Below are 14,160 nucleotides of genomic sequence, written 5' to 3'. Positions count from 1 at the left end.
GTTTTGTCTGAAGTTTTGGTCCACCTTGTTGCTCTGAATTCAGAAAGTAAAACTTCGGGTGGATCAACTTTGTGGCTCAAGGAGTAAAACAGGGAAATTTTTTTGCTATTTTCTGGTTTGGAATTTATTTCTCCTTTGTGCCCACACTGAAAAGTTCTGGTTTGATGGTGGGACCATATATTATATTGTTCATTTGGGGCAGTTTTTCTAAGCAGTACATAACAAAATGGTGCCTTCTATATTCTGTGACATCTTAGACTTGGTACAATTTGATAATTTATCAAAGTTAGGGATTTTTTTAAGACTGACATCAGCTCATTTATCAAATCTTAAGGCTTCTCTTTGGGCCAAATGTTCAGATTCATAGTTGGATTTTCTATATGTTTAAAAGAAGCTAAAGCATAGACCAGATTAGCAGTGCTACAAAATACTAAATTTACAGCTTTACAGACCATAAAGATGACACTGCCAAAGATATTTTACAAAATTTTAGATCCATTTTGATGCCAACTAAGACATAAATTGATATGAAGTAGCTGTAGAAATAATGAAGAACACTGGACTCAGAGAACATTCTGTTGTGGGTTATTGGAATGGAAATGCATGTACATAGAACAGTCAGGAGAACTAATTCAATGATGGCATTATATAGACGTTAGAACACAAAATATTTCAAAGTTTCAAAAATTTAAGATGATGTTAATTTTTAAAATTGTTACTTCTGGTATAACTTTTTCCTTTCTGGACATGTAGATCATAGTAGAGCTTGTTTAATAAAGAAGGAAGAATGAGAGGTACCTTAAAAGTAAATTGTCTCAACCACTCATGCTCTTGAATGCAAAATCAAACTCCAATTTTGTGCACAATAGTTATTTTAGGGAAGGGAACATATTGGAGGTTTCTCATTAGCATTGTGTATGAGGTGTGAGTGGGAAGACAAGAAGATCTGCCAGCACAGCTATATTTAGAGTTTTGTACTGAAATTTCCCTAGGCAAAAGGCCACTGGTGATGGGAGAGAGTGTGCTGGACCAAAGGGAAGTGTAGCTCGATTATTCTGTCATCCAGGCCAGCTCATCATTAGTGCTTCTTTACAAGAGAGGGAACAGAGCACTGAGTGAGTGTCACAAGTTTCATCAAGAGTGAAATTTCTTCCACCTTAATTCTGAGTTGTTTTATATAGTCTCGCTATTAAAATCTCCAGGATATATAAAATATAGAGTGTTACAGAATATGTTTACCATTACAGCTGGAACTAATCGTCCTGAAGTGTATAATTTGGCTTCAGGTCGCTTAGCAGTTTTCTGTGAAAAGATAGATATCTTTATATGTTTCCACGTGACCACATATATTTTATTCAATGTGAGATGTGACATTAGCAAGACAACATACATGATTGAACAGGGCTGAGCTCTGGATTTCTGCCCATTTTACTTTCAAAGATTGACATCACCTATTCTAAGGTAATTCACTGATTGCTAATGGTAAGACCCAATCTGACCATATTGGAATGTCTGACTTAAGTTTCCAAACATTTGAAATTCACTGTAATCTATGGTGTATATTTTTTATGTTTGGTCAGTTAGCAAGACAAGCAGACAAGGAATAAAGAGACCTTCAAAAAAATAATGTTTTTACTGCTGCAGAGCTTCTTAAACTATTTTACCATTTCCTCCCATATATCACAAGCATCTACTTGGGGTTGTTTTTATACACACACACACACACACACACAGAGCAAGCAACATTGAAACTTAGCAATTATTTTTCTCTCCCTATAGTATGCATTCCAACTGAAGAATCAGGAGAAAAAATTATTCACATTCATTTTAACCTTCTATAGCTAGGCAATTTCATACTCCCGAAGTTTATAGGCTGCCACTCTAATTTCATCAAAATATAACCTTAAAATCTGAAGCACTCTCCAAAGTCCATACACTCAACAGTCAACAACATTTATTTATCCATTGCCTCACTTAAATAAATATGACTTTGGTCAGCTTTTCCTTGTGTATATGTACATTCATAATTCCAGAATACATATCACTTTGAAAAAACACTTAACTGAGTCTATGAAGGGACTGAATTGCTAAACAAATGAATATATTGGTAAGATATATGTGTGTATGTATATATATATATTTATGTGTATAAATATATATATTTCTTTAGCAATCTTCAAACATAGCATGGTATCCTACGTAAAGTGGTTTGTAATTATAATTTATTAGTTAATTGTTTGGTTTACAATATTTCTTAAGAAAGATTCTACTTCTGAATACAATGCTGTTCCTAACAATGTATTACAAATCTTTTTTTTTTTTTTTAGGGTGTTTCCAAAGTTTTAGTTTTTTTTTTTTTTTTAATAAATTTGTTTATTTTAGTTGGGGGCTAATTACTTTACAATATTGTAATAGTTTTTGCCATACATTGACATGAATCAGCCATGAGTTTACATGTGTTCCCCTTCCTGGACCCCCCTCCCACCTCCCTCCCCATCCCATCCCTCTGGGTCATCCCATTGCCCCGGCCCTGAGCCTTTGTCTCATGCATCGAACATGGAATGGTGTTCTGTTTCACATATGATAATATACATGTTTCAATGCTATTCTCCCAGAACGTCCCACCCTCACCTTCTCCCTCAGAGTCCATAAAATTGTTCTGTGCATCTGTGTCTCTTATTCTGTCTCGCATATAGGGTTATCGTTACCATCTTTCAAATTCCATATATATGCATTAGTATACTGTATTGTTGTTTTTCTTTCTGGCTTACTTCACTCCGGATAATGGGCAATACAAATCATTTTTACAATAAAAAACAAATGCTGTTTAGACCAAATCTCTACTGATAAACAAAAATAATACTATTCTATCGCTTGAAATGTTTAGATCATTCATTCAACAAATATTTGTCCAATGAGTATCTACAACAGTCACGATATTGTATCTGTTACAGCCCTGGAGATAAAACACTGAGCAAAATAGCAAGTTTATATTGCCATGGAGACTAAACTTGATAGGAAATGAGCTCTAGTTATATCACCTTGTTTCGTTTACTTCTAGTCAGTATCATTAGTCTTTCCATATTTAAGAAGAGTGAAAAAGTAAAAGCATTAGTCCCTTAGTCACTCAGTAGTGTCTGACTCTTTGCAACCCCCTGGGACTGTGGCACACAAGGCTCCTTTGTCCATGGAATTCTCCAGGCAAGAATACTGGAGTGGGTTCCCATTCTCTTTCTCCAGGGGATCTTCCCAACCCAGGGATCGAACCTGGGTCTCCTACATTGCAGGTAGGTTCTTTACTGTCTAAATGTATTACATTTAGAGGGAAATAATGAGGGAAGCCCATATCTAAGCAAATAAACTCTTTAATATAAGGAATTAATACTTCATAATACTGAATTGCAGAAAAGCTGATTATCATGATTCAATATTTCTATGTGAAATAGATAAATGGAAGATGAGGGAATATTTTGTTGTCCAACTGAAATATGCCATCTGAAAAATTTAATGAGGGTGTGTCAACAATGTGCTAAATCCATATAAAGACAAAAACTTGTTAGGTAGGATGAGCAACAAGGGGAGGCCTGGCTGAAAACTGACCTCTAAATTCCATCCCAGACACATCCAGGAGTGCTCACAGATAGCCTACAAGATAATCACAGAAACGTTTCAACTCCTGCACAGGTGCCTTAGGCACAAAGTGGCTACAAATAACCAAAGGGGCTTAAGTAACCTTAGAGAAGGCAGTTCGGAGCCCATAATGGGCTTATGAATATTTTATATATAACTATAACAGAATGAATTATGGGAAGACATATGGAAAGACATGAACAACACAGGCTGCTGTATTGTAACTTGGAATTGTCAGCTGGCCTTGAGCATATGCCCTCTGCATTCCCTTTCATTGATTGCTGGTGAGTGTAAGCCCTACTGTGCGCTGGGCATAACCAAAAGGAGCAGACTGGAAGTACAAAAGGGGGAAACAGAGGGACGGACTGGAAGGATGAAGAGAGCTCCTTTTGGTATAAGCCTGCTCACATGTCTTAGGAGTGTCTGTCTAATAAAGTATCTGTCTGCTTGAGCTGAACTGAGCTGTAACTTGTCAGTTGTTTTTAACCCTTTAGTCCACTGCTCCAAATTTTTGTTGTGATGAAACAAGAACCGAGGAAGAGAAATACACCGACCTAACATTCTGAAAAATTTAATGAGAGTGTATATCAACAATGTACTAAATCTGTATACACACAAAAATTCTTGTTCTTATCTAGTGGCATTTTTTCTTTATAATGAGAACAGTAACAGATGGGAAAGCAAATAAACAGAGAAGAAAATTTTATAAGCAAAATGGATTCAAAATATAGGTTCAATATGAGGCCACCTATCTCCTAGTATTGGTATCTCCCAAACAACCTTGTAGGCATTCACAAATTACACAGCAACACGTAGGATATATAATAAGGATCTTCAGAAAGGCAAGCAGGTTTCTGAATGTTGCTGGGTGCTCTTTGTACAATGTGTTTTCTTTCTTAACAATTATGACCCATGAATGGATCCAGAGACCCCACAGAGACTGAGACAGAACTGTGTTTGAGCGTCTCCTGTGGAGGACGGGTCAGCAGTGGACTGCTGCAGGGGCAGGGGCACTGGGTGCAGCAGACTTGGGTATGGCATAAGCCCTCTTGGAGGAGGTCACCATTAACCCCACCATAGAGCTGCCAGAACTTACACAGGACTGGGAATTAGACTCTTGGAGGGCACAGACAGAACCATGTATGCACCAGGACCCAGGAAAAAGGAGCAGTGACCACACAGGAGACTGACCCAGACTTGCCTGGGAGTGTCCAGAAGTCTCCAGCAGAGGCATGGGTTGGTGGTGGCCTACCACAGGGTTGGGGGCACTGAGTGTAGCAGTACATGCATGGGATCTTTTGAAGGTGGTCACCATTTTCTTCATTACCTCCACCATAGTTTGGCCCCAGGTAAATAACAGGGAGGGAACACAGCTCCAGCGTCAACAGAAAATTGGATTAAAGATTTACTGAGCATGGCCCTGCCCATCAGAACAAGACCCAGATTCCCCCTCAGTCTCTCCCATCAGGAAGATTCTATAAGCCTCTTATTCTTCTTCATCAGAGGGCAGACAGACTGAAAACCACAATCACAGAAAACTAACCAATATGATCACATGGACCACAGCCTTGTCTAACTCAATGAAACTATGAGCCATGCCATGTAGGGCCACCCAAGATGAAGGGGTCATGGTGGAGAGTTCTGACAAAACATGGTCCACTGGAGAAGGGAATGGCAAAGCACTTCAGTATTCTTGCCTTGAGAATCCCATGAACAGTATGAAAAGGCAAGAAGATAGGACGCTGAAAGATGAACTCCCCAGGTCAGTAGGTGCCCAATATGCTACTGGAGATCAGTGAAGAAATGACTCCAGAAAGAATGAAGAGATGGAGTCAAATCAAAAACAACACCCAGCTGTGGATGTGACTGGTGATAGAAGCAAAGTCTGATGCTGTAAAGAGAAATATTGCATAGGAACCTGGAATGCTAGGTCCATGAATCAAGGCAAATTGGAAGTGGTCAAACAGGAGGTGGCAAGAGTGAACATCGACATTTTAGGAATCAGCACTCTAAAATGGACTGGAATGGGTGAATTTAACTCAGATGACCATTATATCTACAACTGTAGGCAAGAATCCGTAAGAAGAAATGGAGTAGCCATCATAGTCAACAAAAGAGTCCAAAATGCAGTACTTGGATGCAGTCTCAAAAACAACAGAAACATATCTGTTCGTTTCCAAGGCAAACCATTCAATATCATGGTAATTCCAACTCTATGCCTCGACCAGTAATGCTGAAGAAGCTGAAGTTGAATGGTTCTATGAAGACCTACAAGAATTTCTAGAACTAGCACCCCAAAAAGATGTCCTTTTCATTACAGGGGAATGGAATGCAAAAGTAGGAAGTCAAGACACACCTGGAGTAACAGGCAAATTTGGCCTTGAGAACAGAATGAAGCAGGGCAAAGGCTAACAGAGTTTTGCCAAGAGAACACACAGGTCATAGCAAACACCCTCTTCCAACAACACAAGAGAAGACTCTACACATGGACATCACCAAGTGGTCAATACCGAAATCAGATTGATTATATTCTTTGCAGCCAAAGAAGAAGCAGCTCTATACAGTCAGCAAAAACAAGACTGGGAGCTGACTGTGGCTCAGATCATGAACTCCTTATTGCCAAATTCACACTTAAATTGAAGAAAGTAGGGAAAACCACTAGCCCATTCAGGTATGACCTAAATCAAATCCCTTATGATTATACAGTGGAAGTGAGAAATAGATTCAAAGGATTAGATCTGATAGACAGAGTGCCTGAAGAACTATGGATGGAGGTTCGTGACGTTGTACAAGAGGCAGGGATCAAGAACATCCCCAAGAAAAAGGAATGCAGAAAGTAAAATGTCTGTCTGAGGAGGCCTTACAAATAGCTGTGAAAAGAAGAGAAGCAAAAAGCAAAGGAGAAAAGGAAAGATATTCCCATCTGAATGCAGAGTTCCAAAGAATAGCAAAGAGAGATAAGAAAGCCTTCCTCAGTGATCAGTGCAAAGAAATAGAGGAAAACAATAGAATGGGAATGACTAGAATCTCTTCAAGAAAATTTGTGATACCAAGGGAACATTTCCTGCAAAGATGGGCAAAATAAACGAAAGAAATGGCATTGACCTAACAGAAGCAGAATATATTAAGAGGTTGCAAAATACACAGAAGAACTATACAAAAAAAGATCTTCATGACCCAGATAATCACAATGGTATGATCAGTCACCTAGACCCAGACATCCTGGAATGTGAAGTCAAGTGGGCCTTAGGAAGCATCACTACATAGGAAGCTAATGGAAGTGATGCAATTCCAGTTGAGCTACTTCAAATCCTAAAAGATGGTGCTGTGAAAGTGCAGCACTCAATATGCCAGCAAATGTGGAAAACTTAGCAGTGGCCAGAGGACTGGAAAAGGTCAGTTTTCATTCCAATCCCAAAGAAAGGCAATGCCAAAGAATGCTCAAACTATTGCACAATTGTACTCATCTCACATCTAACAATGTAATGCTCAAAATTCTTCAAGGCAGGTGTCAAGAGTACATGAACTGTGAACTTCCAGATGTTCAACCTGGATTTAGAAAAGGCATAAGAACCAGAGATCAAATTGCCAACATCTGCTGGATCACTGAAGTGAGAGAGTTCCAGAAAAACATCTATTTCTGCTTTATTGACTATGCCAAAGCCTTTGACTGTGTGGATCACAATAAACTGTGGAAAATTCTGAAAGAGATGGGAATACCAGACCACCTGACCTGCCTCTTGAGAAATCTGTATGCAGGTCAGGAAGCAACAGTTAGAACTGGACATGGAACAACAGACTGGTTCCAAATAGGAAAAGGAGTATGTCAAGGCTGTATATTGTCACCCTGCTTATTTAACTTATATGCAGATTACATTATGAGAAATCCTGGGCTGGCTGAAGCACAAGGTGGAATCACGATTGCTGAGAGAAATATCAATAACCTCAGATATGCAGATGACACCACCCTTATGGCAGAAAGCGAAAAAGAACTAAACAACCCCTTGATCAAAATGAAAGAGGAGTGAAAAAGCTGGCTTAAAACTCAACATTCAGAAAACTAAGATCATGGCATCTGGTCCCATCACTTCATGGCAAATAGATGGGGAATCAGTGGAAACAGTGACAGACTTTATTTTTCTGGGCTCTAAAATCACTGTAGATGTTGACTGCAGCCATGAAATTAAAAGACGCTTGCTCCTTGGAAGAAAAGCTATGACCAACCTAGACAGCATATTAAAAAGCAGAGACATTACTCTGCCAACAAAGGTCTGTCTAGTAAAATCTATGGTTTTTCCAGTAGTCACATATGGATGTGAGACTTGGACTATAAAGAAAGCTGATCACCGAAGAATTGATGCTTTTGAATTGCGGTGATAGAAAAGATTCTAAGGAGGTCCAACCAGTGCATCCTAAAGGAAATCAGTCCTGAATATTCACGCTGGTTTTAGAAAAGACAGAGGGACCATAGATCAAATTGCCAACATCTGCTGGATCATTGAAAAAGCAAGAGCATTCCAGAAAAACATCTATTTCTGCTTTTTTGACTGTGCCAAAGCCTTTGTGTGGATCACAATAAACTGTGGAAAATTCTTCAAGAGATGGGAATACCAGACCACCTTACCTGACCGTTGAGAAACCTGTATGCAGGTCAGGAAGCAACTGTTAGAACTGGACATGGAACAACAGACTGGTCCCAAATAGGGAAAGGAGTACGTCAAGGCTGTATATTGTCACCCTGCTTATTTAACTTATATGCAGAGTACATCATGAGAAACGCTGGGCTGGAAGAAGCACAAGCTGGAATCAAGATTGCTGAAAGAAATATCAATAACCTCAGATATGTAGATGATATCACCCTTATGGCAGAAAGTGAAGAAGAACTAAAGAACCTTTTGATGAAAGTGAAAGAGGAGAGTGAAAAAGTTGGCTTAAAACTCAACATTCAGAAAACTAAGATCATGGCATCTGGTCCCATCACTTCATGGAAAATAGATGGAGAAACAGTGGAAACAGTGTCAGACTTTATTTTGGGGGGCTCCAAAATCACTGCAGATGGTGATCACAGCCATGAAATTAAAAGACGCTTGCTCCCTGCAGGTAAAGTTATGACCAACCTAGACAGCGCATTAAAAAGCCGAGACATTACTTTGCCAACAAAGATCCGTCTTGTCAAGGCTATGGTTTTCCCAGTGGTCATGTATGGATGTGAGAGTTGGGCTATAAAGAAAGCTGAGCACTGACGAATTGATGCTTTTGAACTGTGGTGTTGGAGAAGACTCTTGAGAGTCCCTTGGACTGCAAGGAGATCCAACTCGTCCATACTTAAGGAGATCAGTCCTGGGTGTTCATTGGAAGGACTGATGTTGAAGCTGAAACTCCAATACTTTGGCCACCTCATGTGAAGAGCTGACTCACTGGAAAAAGACTCTGATGCTGGGAGGGATTGGGGGCAGGAGGAGAAGGGGACAACAGAGGATGAGATGGCTGGATGGCATCACCGACTCGATGGACGTTAGTTTGGGTAAACTCCAGGAGTTGGTGATGGACAGGGAGGCCTGGTGTGCTGCGATTCATGGGGTTGCAAAGAGTCAGACACCACTGAGTGACTGAACTGACTGAGTCACTGGAAGGACTCATGTTGAAGCTGAAACTCCAACACTTTTGCCACCCTATGCGAAGAACTGATTCATTTGAAAAGACCCTGATGCTGGGAAATTTGAAGGAGGGAGGAGAATGGGACGACAGAGGATGAGATGATTGGATGGCATCACCGACTCAATGGTCATGAGTTTGAGTCAACTCTGGGAGTTGGTGATGGACAGGGAGGCCTGGCGTGCTGCAGTCCATGAGTTCACAATGCGTTGGACACAACTGAGCGACTGAACTGAACTGAATGACCCATGAATATTCTTTACACAGAATTAGTAGATCAAGTACAAGTAATTGATAATAACAATATACCTTCTTTTGAGATTAATGTAAAAGGCACCAAAAAAGTCAATAGGATAATTATGGATAATAGGATATTAATAGGATAATTAGTTAATAGGATAATTATGTCAAATTACACGTAATATGTTTATATTTGATATTTTAGCCATTTTTAACTGAGCTGTTCATAAGCAGTGATGCCATTGCTGAGTTTTCCCAGCAGAGGGAAGCATAGCCTAATTAATTTTGTTTTCTGTAAAGGGTTGAAGTGGGGAGGAATAGGATATACTACATTTTTACTTCATTTTAAATAAAGATTGGTTGATATTTCATCATTAAATAAGCCACTTGACATCTTTTAGAAAGCACAAAATTAACTTGATCCAAAATCCCCCAGTTCAGGGGAATATCCTACTGGTAAATCAGTGTGAAGCCATCCAAACTATCTTTTACCTGAGTAGGATACTCAGTAATAATGTACTGGGTCTATACTATCAGCATATAAATGAGAAATTTTCATGGTTTAGTTTAAGACTACACTTTCTTCTTGGATATATTTAAATGAATATATTTGTGGCCTACTACTCAGGTTGCAACTATATATAAAAGCATATACTTAAACCTGACTTCTCTGGCTTAACATTTGAAAATTGAGCATGAAGTCTTATAAGGTTCTAATATCTTGAACTTATCATACGTACAATAATAAAACATAATTCAGTGCTTTGTAGTCATTAGAATTTTCTTCCACAGAAAAGAATTTCTTTCCTTTCAGTTGCACTTCTCCAAGTATTCCAGCAGAGGTGTATAACTTGTATGCATATGTATTGCTGCTTTTAGTTTTATCCTAGTGCTAGCAGGTTGAAAGATTTAAAATGCTGTAACTTACCATGGTGTTGTAAGTCTGAACAGTGGGTCAACGGATCTCCATTTCTTATATCTTGTCGTCTTGTGCGTCTAAAACAATTATATTTAAAAGGTATTACTGTATCTCTGTTCCTTCTTGGGGATTTGTCATAAGAATTGAGAAGAATCAAAATAAAAGATCCCAGGAGTTTATTAGAAGAGATGAATCTATATATGACTAAAAGAGTTTTTAAAGCAGTTCATTATACCTGTAAGAGCAGTCTCCAAGATGATCAAAATGGAAGATAGTATATAAATGCACTAAATAAATAACAATGCATTAAAAGTCTTTCAAGGTATTGATAACAGAAAATTCATGGGTTCTTTTGCTACTGAATGTCAATCAATAAGAACCTAACATCTAAAAAATTCAAATTCTTAATACATTAAATTCTGAGGAAAAAACACAAAATATAGAATAGCAACACATTTATTCAATGAATAGAATTAAATGTTTTTTTCCCCTAATCACTAATGAATGAGTAAGAAAATTAAAAATTGAATTTTTAATTCAATTTTTTTCAATTTTTTAATTAAAAATTAGAAATCATATGAATTTTTGTCTTAATATTTATACATAATTCCTTAAATTAATTTTTGTTAAACTATAGTATTAAGACAAAAAATTATATTGTAATTTAGTTTGTAATTTTTCTTTTTGGTTGCTATATCAACCTTTTTTTAATAAAACATTTCTTTTATGATTACATAGTTATGATTGCTAACCAATTTATTTATGAAGTGAATAAAAGGACAAAGCAACAACAAATATTAAGGAGCAAGTCTCCTTTTATCAGAGGAAGGTGAGAGAGAAGACAAACTTACCTCTAAAAGAAAAGCAAATTTGCTATAAAACCTGAAATTAAATTCTTCTGCATTCTACTGCTCAGATAATGTTTGTTGTAGTACATTCTGGGCACCTTCTCTCTACAATTTGCTAACAGTTAACTGGGAATAAGGAGGTTGTCTCCAGCCATTGTGGGGCACACAAGGTGTGTAGTTCAAGTAAAAGGCTAAAAATGGAGACTGCTTATATGAAACTGAGAAACACTGGGGACACTTGCCCAACTGTATACTGCATCTATTTTAATGGGTATTGTCTTGCTGCAAACTTAGTTCCCAACCCTGAAAAAAGTTCTCACAAAGGCCACTGAGAACTGTAAACATGGAATTTGTTACTGTATTCATAAATTTAGAAGTCCCAAGTATTTATAAATTTCTATTTGTAGTATTGGTGACACTACCAAACAGATGGTGCACATTTCAAAATTGAGCCAACAAAAGAACTTGTGAAACACGAACCACAAAGCATGTGGGACGGAATTTTTTTTTACTGCCATTTAAGCTTTTGAAAAATGCCATCACAAAGAATACATAAATTGTAAGGCTTCTAAACATCCTTTTCAAAGACACATGAAATTGGATTAGGTAAAATCTGCAAGGCACAACAAAACTGTGTTAATTGTAATTCCTTCAATCTTGGATTCTAGGTATGCAGTAAACATTTCAAATATATAATAATATCCAGGTTTTAACTTATTACAGATTTAGTTATGATGTTATTTTTATATTATTTTTCATTAAGAAAAGCTTAAAATTCTAAACCCATGGCTGATTCATGTCAATGTATGGCAAAAACTACTACAATATTGTAAAGTAATTAGCCCCCAAATAAAATAAATAAATTTATTTGAAAAAAAAAAGAAATAGAAAAAAAAATTCAAATGAATTATTACTAAATTAGGCAATGTTATACATTTCACATGGAATGAAATTAAAATACATTTTTAGTTCAAACATGAATTCCACACTTGCAAGCAACATTTAAAGCCCTCTAGAGCTAAATGATTTAAGAAGAATAAAGCCTTATTCTTAATTAATTAAATTTTATTGCTATGAAAACATCATATTGCTATTTATTAATATATTCAGGGTTTCTTTGATCAGTAACGCATTATCTCCACACTAAGTTTTTGTTTTAAATTTAAACTTCCAATGAAGTCGATAGGTACATGAAAGTAATACAAATACATTGTCTCAATTCTGCATACTGAAGGCTTAAGAAAATCGAGTATTTAGTAAATGGAATAGGTTAATACATTTACATTTAATATTATTAACAAGGTAACTGTGTTTTAACCTCTATGGACTGAATATATGAAAGTTTTAAGTTGTAGATAATTTAACACTACAGTCAATAATATCTAATGTGTAATCAAAATATTTAATTAGATATTTGCGTTATTTCTTTTCCCTAATATTTTCTAAAACATTTTAAATGATCCAAATGTTGTAGAACACATCTCATTAGCAATGAAAAATGTCATGTTCACAGCTTCTTGTAAAACATTAGCTACAATAAAAAACAAAGCAAATTTTCCTGCCCCTGTAATGCATCAGTGTAATAATACTAATTTCTATTAAGTGTTTAAGTAGGTCGATGTGCATACCATTAATCTTTAGGTTTATATTAGTAAGTATTGTATATTACTTTCATCTATCATGGCTTGTTTCTTAAATACTGGTGAATATCAAGGGGAATAGGTAGCCTTGAATGAGTAGTAAAGAATAAACTGAAATGATTATTTTGCCAAATTAAGATAGTGTTTTTGTTTTCTAAAACAAAAGTAAACCAAGTTTGTGTAGAAGTTTAGGATATGTCTAAGAGTTCCTTGAATTGTAACACCTTGTTTTATACACAGAAAAAAAGAGATGGTATACTTATATGAAGAAGCTGTTCCAAAAATGAAATCAGATAAGATAAATGTCGAACAGTGTATTTATTTCTAATAGTCCTCCTACCTCTTTGCAGTAGGAAAATAGCGAGAGCATGAGGAGCCATCCCACGCACAGTAAGGGTCTCGGGCGAGGCAGCACTCTGCACAGGCTTTCCCGTAAATATCACATCTGTGGAAAGGGAGTTGTGTGACCCCCGTGGTAGAGCCAATATATAGTTGTTGCTGTGGAAAGAGTTTACTGTTACGACAAAAATTACCTTGTTTTTTAAATATCTTTTTCCTTAAAAAAAAAAAAAGAAAATGTTATACTTTAGCAAGCATACATTTATCTTTGTGCGTTTAAAATATTTCATTTCTTGTAATTTTTTCAAACGCCTGGCAGAAAATGTGACCATTTAAAATACAGCAAGGTCGAAATCCATATATTTAACTGAAACAGGTATATTTTATAAGGGAAGATGAAGGAAAACAGTAGTAATTACATGTCAATTAAATCTCATGAAAATAGGAAAAAATTTAATGACATTACTGAGCAATGTAAAGTTCAAACCTTCAGTTTGCTCTTAGCTTGCTTTTTAAACTTCTGCTGTTTATAATTTTGATTAACCAGATTACCTACCCTGCCATGTATTCTGATTGGTCTTGAGGCAGGGATCTTTTGCTTTTGACTCTTGGGTACTTTCACTTTCAGTTTGCCCTCCTATAAGAAGGGAAAGGGTGAAGTTTTGGTGCTTGTATTGGTAAGAAGCTTTGCTCAATTTTAATCGTCTTGCCTTTGTACTACCTCCAGAAGACTACTTTGAACAAGAGGACTCAATTAACTTCTCACTCAAAGATCATCATACAGGGGATTCAAGTACACACTGGCTGGTGCCATGGACTTGAACAAAAAGCTCAAATGTTGTCAAAAAAGTGGGATATTGGGCATCAACTTATCTGGATTCTAGGTCTT

The 14,160-nt window shown here is 36.8% G+C and overlaps 1 protein-coding gene across 6 annotated transcripts in view; it reads right to left on the bottom strand.

Moving 5' to 3' along the window:
* SEMA3A (semaphorin 3A) overlaps positions 1-14,160 on the bottom strand; it is a 251,443-nt gene that overhangs the window by 13,257 nt on the left and 224,026 nt on the right. For 4 of the 6 annotated variants that reach the window (XM_081531720.1, XM_081531724.1, XM_081531722.1 and 1 more), the window contains exons 14-15: positions 13,273-13,430; positions 10,454-10,521 (exon numbers count right to left, since the gene is read on the bottom strand). In XM_081531720.1, coding sequence (XP_081387846.1) covers positions 10,454-10,521; positions 13,273-13,430 — 226 coding nt within the window. Of the gene's footprint in view, positions 1-10,453; positions 10,522-13,272; positions 13,431-13,827; positions 13,909-14,160 lie in introns of all 6 variants that reach the window. The other 2 variants (XM_081531719.1, XM_081531721.1) reach the window with 1 other exon arrangement.

Source organism: Giraffa tippelskirchi, chromosome 10 (genome assembly GCF_054371585.1).
Source record: "Giraffa tippelskirchi isolate mGirTip1 chromosome 10, T2T-mGirTip1v1.2.pri, whole genome shotgun sequence".
Classification (NCBI taxonomy): Eukaryota; Metazoa; Chordata; class Mammalia; order Artiodactyla; family Giraffidae; genus Giraffa; species Giraffa tippelskirchi.
Note: the sequence above shows the minus strand (reverse complement) of the source record. Positions and strands in the feature narration are given on the sequence as shown.